We start from the raw sequence: 12,887 nt of genomic DNA, 5'->3' as shown, positions 1-12,887 counted from the left end.
GGTGGGTATGGTTTTTTAGCGCGTAGGAACGGTGTCGTTTTATTCATTTTTTCTTCTTCTTTTGGTAATTACTTTTTTTAATCTACTGTAGAAAAAACTATAATTCTTAAATCTGGAAAACCAACTATTTTGTGCTACGTAGTAATGTTTAGCATATTAGCACAAAATGTTTGCAAATCAAAAGAGAATGTGAGTATGCTTATTTGCTAAGGAATTCCCCATGGGTATTAATAAATGGGAGCACATCTTTTGTACTGCACCATGTGTCGCGGTTGGTTGAAAAAATATATTTAAATTAATATTTTAATAGTTAATTATTTTTCTGACCAATCACAAACAGTGGCATATGAAGTGGCACACTATTTTGGGACAGCAGATGTTCACCCTTAATGAGATCCACATGAATATAATTTTTAAATTTATTCTATATCTTAATCATCAATTATATGGGCATCTAATGGTTTATATCTACTCATTTATTGAAATCATTGAATTTTCCTTTATGTCCATAGAATTAATAGTTATGATAAAAAGTAAATTTAAAAAAACTTATTCTGAGAATAAGTGGATCTACACTCTTAATAAATAATAACAAAATTTTAAATAATTATAAAATTAAATAAAAAAGTTGGAGAAAAAAACTTATTTATGTACATGAATTTGAATAAACCAATTACATCACAATAATGTTGAGACATTAAATCACGTAAGATTATATTTTAAGTTTAGCACCTTTTTAACATTAAACTCGTAGGCGCCCAATTACTTGATAAGAATGCATGCATAGGCATAGCTGACAAAACACACACAAAATTCCAAAAAGTTATGGACTATGCAAGCTGACAAACATTATCCATTTTAATATCATTACTAATAGTTGTATGGTAAAAATATTGTTATAACAAAACTATAAATGCTAAAAGATTTAGCAAATATCATTATTAGAAAAATCATTTATTGGTAAATTTGACCATTTAATATCATTTTTGCTAATCATATGATATTACAATTATAAGTTCATAAGCGTCCGCAATACATGGTAGGAATGCAGGCATAATAGACTTGACAAAATATGCAAACAAACTAAAATTGTATATTTTCCCCATAAAAAATTATGGCCTATGCAGGATATTATCCATTTTGACATATACCTAGCATGGTAGAAATTACTTTTTATAATAAACACTGAAATATTTACCAAATATAATAACTCATATATTCGTAAACTTTTACCATTTAATTTCATTTTTGTTAATCTTATACATGTATGTATAGTATAAGAAAAATTATTATTGATGATATAAATTTGAATAATCCTTTTTAGTTTAAATCACAATTACTGAAATAATTTTATTGGGGCTGTACAAAATTATTGTGGACAATAAAACTCTTCCTATGAAATGCAATTTTATGCCCATTTTAACGAGATGAGGAATAATATGTGTTTTTTACATTTGACTTTGATCTGAAAAAAGTTATGAGCATTTGCCTCTTAGTGTGGTGTAAAGGGTTGATCTAAATATTCCTTTAAAATAAATGAGAAAAAATGTGTATATTGTACAAGAGTTTTTATACATACTATAACATCAATCATTAATATTGAATGATGTAAAAGTCTGTATATTTTAGAGAATTGTTAATCCATTAACACATATATCAGGAGCAAAGATTTTATTATTTATGCATGGCGACCAACCCACTAGCTAGACAAGGCCAGCTAAGTTACTTAGCCAGAAATATACCCTATCATAATCATATATTATACCTATGTCTCAAGCATGTTTCGTGAGCTACCTAAGTTGTCTATATGATAAGATAAGACAACCTAATTATGCTGTATTACTCTATTGTCACATTATGTTACAAGCATCAGTGAAACTTACAATAATACTTTAATACTTTTCATAAAATACTAATATATTTGCTGTAAATATTTTCATTTCAATTATCATGACCCACAACACTTTATATTCAATCTTTAAGGAGTCATAACTGAGCACAAGAGATTAAATATGTATGATTGCATAATTCTCTATTATGATGGTAATTCATTTATCAAGTATGATTCGTTTATCATATTCAGTACTATAGGACATTAATAAGAAAAAACATTAAAGAAGTCAACCCAAAATAATATATATGTCATATTTTTATTGACTGAACCATATAAGTCATCTTTTAATATGAGGAGAAAATGTATTATTCTTTTTCTTTAAATGATAATAATGTCTCTATGTATTCTTTTTGCTATGAAAATTAAGTATTAAAATAATCTCTAATATTTATTATTATGACCCAATGCTAGTGTTTTCTTTATGCTTTGTTCGGTTCTATTAAAGAAAATGATAAGAGAGATATAATTAAATAGGTGTGAATAAGAGAGGAGGAAGAGAATGACAAATATACTAGATTTTTTGAATATTTAGTATACAGGGAAAAATTTCTCTCTTTTTTTTTTGCTTTATTTAATTGAAAGTGTAAGAAAGATGTGATATTATGTGTAAGAAGAACAGAAATATTCATAAAATAAAGACAATAGAGAAATTTTTTATTATATTGTGAAAAAACAAACATTGTGATTTTAATAAAATAAATTTTATTACATATTTCATTAGAATGTTAATTATTTTGTAGTTAGTAATTTTTTTACATTTAGGATAGACTTATCTATGTTATTAAAAGAAATAAAGGACATTATGATATTTTATATAAAATCATCCTTCATTCTCAGGTTTTTAAGTAAAAAGATAAAGAATTTAACAAGTTTTTTTTCTCCACAATAAAAGTGGAGAATGTCTCTCTTCGTCTTTAATCTCACTCTCGTGTTTTCTCTTTTTGCTAATTATGTTCTACCAATGGAAAATATTAAAGTCTTCAATCTTCATTCTATATTTGTTTGTCCTCATGATTCGTTCATGTGGAATTTAATGGACATAACTTTTTTCAGTGGTACATGTTTTATTAGTTTGCAACAGTTATATTTTAATACTGTATGATTCATGGTAAAATTGAACAAATTATCACTTTGGACCATGACTTTGAAGAATTTGTCATTTTAATTTCTAAGATCAAAGAAATTTCACTTTAATTGATGTTGTAATATTATAGCAAAGTTCCACATGTATAGAAGTTGCATAGAAAGAAATAAATAAAAACAAAATTCCAATTAACTCTCTAACTCAGGCACAATATTTCTCTTCTCACAATAACATTCACTAATCTTTAACCATAACACCAAATCATTGATCCAAAGGCCAATAAACTCGGAGCCATAGATTGCAACCCCCAAGTCCAAATTTCTAAACTCAAAGCCCACATCATAAACCTTGATCCGTAATTCCTAAACCCAAATTTTTTAATTGCACACATTGGTAATGAAAATAACCTTCTTTTCAAATCTTCAAACATTTGGACAAGGCTGAATAAAACAACGATGTACTTTTGCTCAATTTCACGTACTTAATAGCTCACTGGTTATACCAAAAGAACAAGTATTAGTTCAAAATATTTGTTCTTGGAGCCTCGTGGAGCAAACACAGAGAGATTACATGTTTATAGCCCAATAAAAAGGAAGTTGAGTGATTTACAATTTTCCCACTATTCTTAAGACTAGCAATTTTATTAGTTACTTTTCAATTCCATACTTTTCTTTTTTCAATTTTTCCATCATCCTAATAGTTTTCGATTCACCTATTTTGTGAAACACAAGCCTTTTTACGATGAAATTTAAAGTGTTTATCGGTGGAAATACAACATATGACACATTTTTTTTTAATAATGTAGATTTTTAAATTAAATAATTTCAAAACTTATCTTACATGCCGGTACCTACGCTCAATTTATTGTCACAATTCCTTGATCTTCTTCTGACATAGTTGCATGTACAAGTCCCTGTGCAATACTAAATTGGTCAGTGAAATATTAAAAATATTTGTAGTGAAAGTAAAAACTTATGGCCAATTGTTTCGGAAATCCATGGTAAGTGGATGGTAAATAAATAGAGAAATTAGGAACATGCTACATGCTTGGCCAGTTCAAGTAATTACTCTGACACTCTCACTCTGCAGAAGCAAACAAATCAAGAGAAAAACCAAAACCCCTAATTTACTGTACACACAATCAGATACAATATCTCATATCTCTGCCATCATTGCTATACTATTCTATGCCTCTGTCTATACTGCACCAACATCAATGTAACCTATACCTACATCTACATACATAGCTTATATAGCTTGAGTCACAAACAGTATTATTTTTTTCATTGGAGTCTTAGAAAATGCGATATTTTGTTGGATTAAAATCAATCTTTTAATTTGTAGGATTAAGGTTTGTTAATAATTATCTTCACTTCATATGATTATTGTTTGGTTGTTATTTTTTCTCTTAATAATAACTGCTAGCTTCATTCCAACAGGCTAGTTGATTTTTATTTTATTTTGTATTTTTTGATTATTGAGAGATTAATTTACATGACTGATCTACTATAATTATTCTTAATAATGTTATTTATAATAGTTTTTAACATTATAAAAAATAAACTTCTGACACAAATTGTACAGCTAAACATAATTTATCAGAGTTAGGATCATCTCTATTAAATGAGAGATAACTACTTTAGAAAATAATGAAAATATAATTTTTAATAACATAATTATCTCTTTGATTATAATGAAATTACATTTTTGTCATTATAAATAAAAAGAAAAACATACACTAATCTCTTTGTTAATGGGATGATCTTATTTTGTGCATAGTTTTTTACAACAATTTTGTAAAAATCATTAGTAACCTTCAACTGTGCAAATAACATTAACAACTCCCATACTGTTTAATGTATATTACATGAGTTCTATTGGATTACCTCGCCTTTTTAATTCCAGCTAACTCAATTAAATTATAGCTTCAAATTTTCATCAACTAGATTTCAGAAATTTTAAAATAATATTTTGGCTGTGATATGATTGATTCAGTTTTAGAGTATGACTTATTAGTGAGTATGTGAGTTCATAAATTCTATGCTGCTACTGCTGCATGGTCAAATAATAATGGCAATTAAAACAAAATATATCATGAAGTATATTTTTTATGTATAGGCACATAATAAATAAAGTAGATCTATAAAGATGCCCCTCTAGTGATGGTACTTTCCTCATTCATCACATCATAGATAGTTAGATACTCTGTTCTTGTGGTTGTAGGACATCACTGTTAATATAATAGTATTCGGAATTTTTCATATAGTCCATTCATAAGGGCAATCGAATAGTTATGAACCACTGTTCTCTTTTGAATCTATTTAAAATAATTGGATGACAAAAAAGTCTGTTTTATAAAACTTTTAACGAATATTGATAAAATAGTCGAATCCATTTACTATATTTTATTATAAAAAACATTTAACTGTTGTAACAGTTAATTACGAAATGACATATCCGACTATAAATTATTGGTTTATAGTTGAAAGTTTTTAATTGATGATATAATTTTATAAAAATGCAAAAAATTTTAATCCAAACTCACTTTTTGGCATTAAATTAAACACGTGCCGTTCCAGACATAAAAAAAATCAAATAAACATGGTATTACTTTTATACTTTCTCTTTTTATTACTGTTTGTTTTTTTGGAGAAGGTGAGAAAAAGGAAAAGAAGAGTCTACGTGTGTTGAGTCTTGAGTGTGTGGGAAAGTGACGGGGATGAGTAATTCTCTATGGAGCAAGAATCATCTCCGGAGAAACAAGTACTATCAGAAACGAAAGAAAATTTATTATAATAAAATATTTTTATATTTATATTTATACTACATAATAAAGAGAAAATATAAAATAATTAATCTATTATAATGTAATTTGTGATTCTCTATTTTAACCTCGTTATCTTCTTATTTCTACAACAACAAAAAATATAATATTATTTTCTTATTTTATTTTCATTATTTTTTATTTTGAAAGTGTATTTAAAAAAGTTGAATATTACACTATCAAATAAATTCAAGTGCAAATTATTAACATTTAGTATAAATTACTATATTTATCATTTATAACATATAAATCACAAGTGATAGAAAAGCGGGATGACAAACACGACAGTCACTATCAACATGCTAATATATAATGAAATAAATTTTATTATTGACTTAAAATACAAATAAAGTTAAATACTTATTTATGAATTAATGAGAGCATTCTTATTATTGTGGATTGGCTTTGAAGTGAATTGACAGGGTCATGTCACTTTTGAAGGGAAAACCATTTTCTCGATGATTAGTGATTTCACTGTTTTCTTTTTCTCTATAAAAAAAGTTCAGTAAAATTTCACTATTTATATCAATGGAGGATGATTTTACTTTATATTTGTGAAAAGTATTTTTCCAGTATAGACAGAACATTATCTCAATGAAGTTAGTTCAATTTATATGTTGGGCTCCATACGTTTTATATTTTTATGTTAAATTAATTTTTTTTGAGGTTTTAAAAACTTATGAATTTATCTATACTTAATTTTTTAACCATATCATTTTTATTATTTTTTACCTCATATTCTTTTAATTTATTTTCCAATGTGAATTATATTGAGTTATTTTAATCAAACCATATCATCTTTTTATATCATCCATATAACTTTAAATATCAAAAGATATAAAATAAAACTTTAAACATCAAAAGATATAAAATAAAAAGAGTATATTAAAGCTAAACACTCAACAAATTTTATAACTTAACAGTAAATTATTTTCCCTATAATTAGAAGGAGATGAATTCAAATGTTAAAATAATATCTTAACCTATAAATGTAAAATTATCTATTTCCACAATCTTAAAATTCCACATAGCAAGAGTCTCATGCACATTACATCCTAAACCATTGAATAAATTAAAATCTATTAGCCAAAATAACTACAAATTTTATCTTAAAAAGATTCAATGTGTGTTAGGTTTTCATACAAATAGGAGTTTAATTCAACCTAACTTAAAATGAAGATATTAAATAACTTGAGATAATTTCCAAAAAATAAATTATTTCAACTTTATTAATATTTTATTCTAAATTGACTTACTCGTTTAGTTAATTAATTATTTTGTGAAGTTTGATTAGTTAGGATTGTTTGGGAAAATTATATTAAAACATACATAATATGTTATATTTGGAGACAAATATATTTATATTTTTTATTTTGTGACTAAATTTTAATTACAATTAAAATTTTAATATATTATCAACATTTTATTGACTATTTTTATGTATACTAGCATGGTGATAGACATTTTGTATTTGCCCACCCACACTTTTACCTTTTGTTATTAAGTTTTTTATATATTTTATTTTGATAAATGAGAATTTTTTTTTATTTTGAATGTAATATATTATAATTTTTATTGAGAATATTTTATATTATATTTTTTATCTTTATTTTAATTGTCAAATGAACGTAAGAAAGTGATTAATATATTTATAATATAATCATATAATTTTTTCTTAGAGATTAAAGGGTTTAGGGCAAAATAGAAATAAAAATATATATACCATAATACTTACAATATGTTTTATATAATAGATACAAGTTTTTATTTATTTGGGCCCGTGTCATTGGAGTCCAAACCCGCGACCTTTCTCTCTCCACGTTTTATTGGTGGCTTTTCAATTCAAAGCTAAGTGAGTAGTTCCATCCAAACGGGCATCAATACCAACATTCCCAAACATCAAAGCCTCCAATAAGGAAAGAAAAATCCATATAGTACAATTCATCTCCAATTTCCTTACTCAGTTAAATCCAACGCCACCACCAACCAACTTCATCTCTCTCTTTCCCCTTTCCTCCAAACAACAACAACAATAATATTATTCCAATATTGCTAACAAAATCTTTACCTGGATCTGATACCTTCGCAGAATTCCCTCACTCTTTAACATAAATTTACCAAAATGGCTGCATATTTATGCTACCACATGTCCCTCTCCTACTAAACGCCACTTTCTTTTTTCTTTTACATAAAACACACCATAAATAGTCAAAGCTTCGGTCTTTCTTTGCTTTCTTGGCTTTCTTGGCTTTTGTCTTGTCTTTTTTAGGTGGGTTTGGTTCCTTTGATTATATGCCGGTTTATTCTGTGTGTCTTCTAATGAATATATAACTCACTCATTACCCACGAAAAGAAAAGGTTAAAGCTGTTTCCTTTTTTCTTTTGTTTGTTTTTTGCCATATTAGGATAAAAGAGTGGGAAGAAGAAAAAGATTAGAAAAATGGCGAGGGAGAAGATTCAGATTAAGAAAATCGATAACATCACAGCGAGGCAAGTGACTTTCTCTAAGAGACGCAAAGGGTTGTTCAAAAAAGCTAAGGAGCTCTCAGTTCTATGTGATGCTGATATTGCTCTCATTATCTTCTCTTCTACTGGGAAGCTTTTTGAGTACTCCAGCTCAAGGTCTTTTCTTTTCTTCCTATACCTTCTCTCTCTCTCTCTTCCCCCCTCTCTCTTTTTGAGTTTTTTCTCTCTGATTATTGATTATGATTAAAGTGATTGATGGGTTGGTAGGGTTTCGGTGCTAGACCATGTGTTATGGAAAGTTTACTTGTTTTTATTGGCTAAGATCTATGTATCTGTTATGCAGACTACCATTATGGTACATTAATAAATTAAGCAGGATAGTATGTGCTTAAGAATGCTATATATAGTTATTGCTAATTACTAACGTGAAGTAAAGTTCACTTTCTTTGTTTATCTACGTAGCAAAAATAGAAAAAGAAGAGACAAGGGAATAGAACATAGCATTTTCTGAAGGCCATACATGATGACAGTATTTAGATAGTTTCTTAAATGAATTTTTTATTAATAATTAAAATAGAAAGAGTTGAGAAGAACCTTCTAGAGTAAGCATTATCCAAAAGCTTATCAAAACCCACCATACTTGATTGAAGATCAAAATTTGTTCATAGTGTAATGAAGTTATGTAATTCATTGAATTTTATATTTTATTTTATGGTTTGTTTAATAATGCAATGTTATCATGTTAGCTTGCCATGATTGTTCACTGTTTAGATTTCCTTTGCTTCTTTGCCTGTAGTTGTTTTTATAGCCTGATTTGCTCTCAAATTGAGGATAGTGTTGGTCACGTTCTTTATCAGATAGATAATAGTTATTGTCACTATTATTATTGTTCATTCATTTGGCTTTGTTTTTTGGTTGATGTAACATATATCTGGACCTAACACATCATTGAACTTTCAGTAAAATTTTATTTCATGAACGTGTGCTTTTGGGGTCTATCTTACCATTTCCATCAAACTTCTATAAGGTTGTGAAAGTTGGGTCATGATCATAGACATCAAATAGTGCAGTACTTGCATTGTCAAGTTCGCTTGTGTCTGTGGGTATAATACCGGCTACTTTCTTTACTTCATAAGAATTGACCCATGTATAAGAATAATGGTAGAATTGTGAGAAATACTAGTGATAAATGATAATATATTTTATAATCAATATAAATATAGAAGTCACTCATTTACTTTAATTTAGTGCTAAATGATCAATTGCATTGCATAAAGATCTAGCTCAAGGAAGGTGGAAAAAATATTATATGAAGGTGAGAAAATCAAATTAAAAACTTGTTTACAGATTCAATAGATTTGAATTAAAAATGAAGGGGACAGCTATAGATTCAGCTTAGTGCAAGAAGGAAAGAAGCCATCCATCAACATAACCATTTTTAATTTCTTGCACAATGTTGGAAATCAAGAAGCACTACATCGGTGAGATATGATAAAGTATAAGAGCATATAAGCTCAGTAGCAATGGGACTCCCAGTGGTTGAAAGCACTCTGATTGCTTGAGCTGGGCATAACTTAATTGACTGCTCATCATTGCCAAACCTATTATTAGAATCTTTTTTTATTTCTTATTTGGAAGCTTTTTGAACATCATATTGAAAGCACATATTTGTATGTAAGTTATTTGGTTCTATTTTTAACTTAGTGCTTTTAGTAATATTACTTTGATGCATTGTCTTATGAAGCATGAAAGAAATACTTGAAAGACATCATTTGCACTCAAAGAATCTTTCAAAAATGGAACAACCATCTCTCGAGTTGCAGGTCAGTTTTGTGAGCAAAGTGTAGCAAAAAAAAATGGGTTGGTGCAATTCCATTAAAAGACTATAACCTTCAATACTCACTTATGTGTAAAGTTAGATCATTTTAGCTTAATTTCAATATGTTTAACAGATAGATTTATGAAGTTATGATCTTTCTAGATTATTTTTAAGAAACTTATTGAATAAGTCTAAGTTAGTATACTGGATGGAGCAAAGGCTTTTGAGCATACAATTTATGTTCCTCCCTTTTTTGAAAGGAATAGACGTGGAAGTTTAGTTGGCCATCATGATTATATCTTTCCTCTTTTATGTCTTTTAATTACTCAACTCTCAACTGCAGCTAGTTGAAAACAGCAACTACACTAGATTGAGAAAGGAAGTTGCTGAGAAAAGCCATCAATTAAGGTACAAGTCTCACAATTTCATAACTGGTAATTAGTTTGTTATAATGTAATGACATAACAATGCAAAAAAATACAGGCAAATGAGAGGAGAGGATCTTCATGGTTTAGATATCGATGAATTACAACAATTGGAAAGATCTCTAGAAGATGGACTGGGGCGTGTTATACAAAAGAAGGTACTTTTTAAAAAAAATCTAGTGCCCTCCAGCATAATATACCTTTTATATGATCAAATCTTTGTGCTTTCCAGGGAGAGAAGATTATGAATGAGATCACTGATCTCCAAACAAAGGTTAGAAACTGGAGATTCCCTCATTTAATTTGAGGTTAAGCATAATGATGATGATATAATACTTGAGTATAGTTCTTGAATTGGTTACTAGATGCACCTATATGACATGAAACTCTCATATCACAGTTTAAGGAAAGATAATGCTTTTGTTTTTGCATGCTTCTAGGTTCATATACCAATATGTCTAGGTTGTGGCAATGATGGAAGTGGATCGTTTAGGCTTTACTTTTTATCTTGTGTTTTCTGATTCTCTAATAGAAAAAATATGGGTATTATTTCCTAGCTAGTAGCAACCCCATCTTTATTTTTTTTATTATGAACTGAAAACAATACACATACTATATTTTTAATAAGAAAACAATAACACTAGAAGCATGTAAAGAATTATAATTAGTTGTCTTTCTATCTTATTTCGTGTCAACTAACAAGTTTGTGTAACTAAACCTACCTCCAGGGAATGCGTTTGATGGAAGAGAACGAGCGACTAAAGCAACATGTACCATGATGTTCATTTTCCATTAATTTCTGCTTGTCTCTGAATTAATTAGTATCTAACTTGTTCAATTAATTGCTAACTAATAAGAAAACTTGTATACATATGTTGCACTCAATTAGGTGGAGAACATAACTAATGGACAAAGGCATGAGTGTGAGAATTTAGTTGGTGAGGAAGATCAATCTTCGGGGTCTGTCACTAACATTTGCAACTCCACTGGATCTCCCCGTGACTACTCTGATAGCTCTAACACCTCCCTTAAGTTAGGGTGAGTGACTTCACTTCAATACTAAATTAAGTTGTTCGATTATTCTAATATGGTATTAGAGTCCGACACATTGTTGGGTCATCGGCTAATGAATAGTCCTGTAAATGCAGACAAAATGTGTTTTCGATTTAGAACAATGAAGTTTTAAAGCCGTTTTTTGCTGGAATTGTTTGATAACGTCTATACATGAATCACTTGCAGGCTACCATACCAAGGCTGAAGGGAAGTGCATTAACATATATGCCCAAAGATTATGGTCTAAAATTCTGTGAATGACTGCTAAATGTTAGTAAGGACTTCTGTTATGTGTACTCTATATGATGAACATTCAGAAAGTAAAAAATATAATTACAATGTTTAATTTGCATTAGTGTTTTATCCTTCCATTGTTTTTCCCTTTCTCTTTTTGTCTTGCATTGTCCTATTGAGTGGAACTGCCGAAGCCAATTATATATGTCTTTCTGGGCCTTGCATTCTCATTGAGAGATAGCTGAAGTTGTTGAATATCAAATATGATGAGCATTAGGATTCAAATTCATAGAAATCATCTTCCTAGGAAAGAAATGATTGTGAAAAAGAGAATTCATCAAAGTGGTAGTTTGAGAAATAAGAAATAAAGTGTTGCTGATGGATTTTAAATATAGGAATTCACTCTTTATGTTTCACATCTATATTAAGTAAGTTCTCTCTTCGAACTATATTTACTTTATTATTTACTTTTTAGATATAAAAAAAAGGTAAAATATCCTAAGCTGGATGAAGTAAATATTTCTAAATTGCCCACTAGATAATAAAAAAGGTGTTGGTACAATAGTGGATGATGTAATCTAATTTATTTTACTTAGACGCTATACTACCTCAAATTCAATCCAAACCTAACTATCTAAAATTGTAATGAAAACCCAAAATCTACCGTTGTATTGAAAATCCCAACAATATATACTACATGTTGAATATTTTATGTTGTGATATTATTTTATTAATTGAGCCAAGGTGTTCTATGAAAGAACTTTACAAAGGATAATGTAACATGCCTTTACCATGTATCATTTAGTCAATTGAGACCTAAATGCATTATCATTAACCAAAATATGTATGCTTTTCTTAACTTACACAACACCCTACTTTAGCTTAGAGGAGGGATATATTTTATCCTATTATAATAATCCTTTTTCAAAGGAGAATACTTTGAAGTATTATAAGTGTATTGTTTAAGAAAGACGAAAAATAAGTTTTATATAAAAAAAGTGTTGATTTGGGTTAAAAAAAAACGTTTTCAAGGAAAACATGAATTGCAGTGTTTCGTATTGGGCACGTGCGAAAGGTGGTTGAAAACA

The 12,887-nt window shown here is 28.4% G+C and overlaps 1 protein-coding gene across 1 annotated transcript; it reads left to right on the top strand.

The window, feature by feature from the left end:
* On the top strand, window positions 7,828-11,934 carry LOC109349148 (MADS-box protein JOINTLESS-like). Its single transcript, XM_019589849.1, has 9 exons — window positions 7,828-8,071; window positions 8,208-8,424; window positions 10,013-10,091; window positions 10,431-10,495; window positions 10,571-10,670; window positions 10,745-10,786; window positions 11,241-11,282; window positions 11,402-11,550; window positions 11,752-11,934. The coding sequence occupies exons 2-9, from the start codon at window positions 8,243-8,245 to the stop codon at window positions 11,768-11,770; spliced, it is 678 nt and encodes a 225-aa protein (XP_019445394.1). The 5' UTR covers window positions 7,828-8,071; window positions 8,208-8,242; the 3' UTR covers window positions 11,771-11,934.

Source organism: Lupinus angustifolius, chromosome LG06 (assembly GCF_001865875.1).
Source record: "Lupinus angustifolius cultivar Tanjil chromosome LG06, LupAngTanjil_v1.0, whole genome shotgun sequence".
In the NCBI taxonomy this organism is placed as follows: Eukaryota; Viridiplantae; Streptophyta; class Magnoliopsida; order Fabales; family Fabaceae; genus Lupinus; species Lupinus angustifolius.
Note: the sequence above shows the minus strand (reverse complement) of the source record. Positions and strands in the feature narration are given on the sequence as shown.

Coding starts and splice junctions, on each gene's coding strand:
- LOC109349148 (XM_019589849.1), top strand. CDS start 8,243: ATGGCGAGGGAGAAGATTCAGATTAAGAAAATCGATAACATCACAGCG. Junction 10,092..10,430: donor AACCATCTCTCGAGTTGCAG/GTCAGTTTTGTG, acceptor TCTCAACTGCAG/CTAGTTGAAAACAGCAACTA. Junction 10,496..10,570: donor GAGAAAAGCCATCAATTAAG/GTACAAGTCTCA, acceptor AAAAAAATACAG/GCAAATGAGAGGAGAGGATC.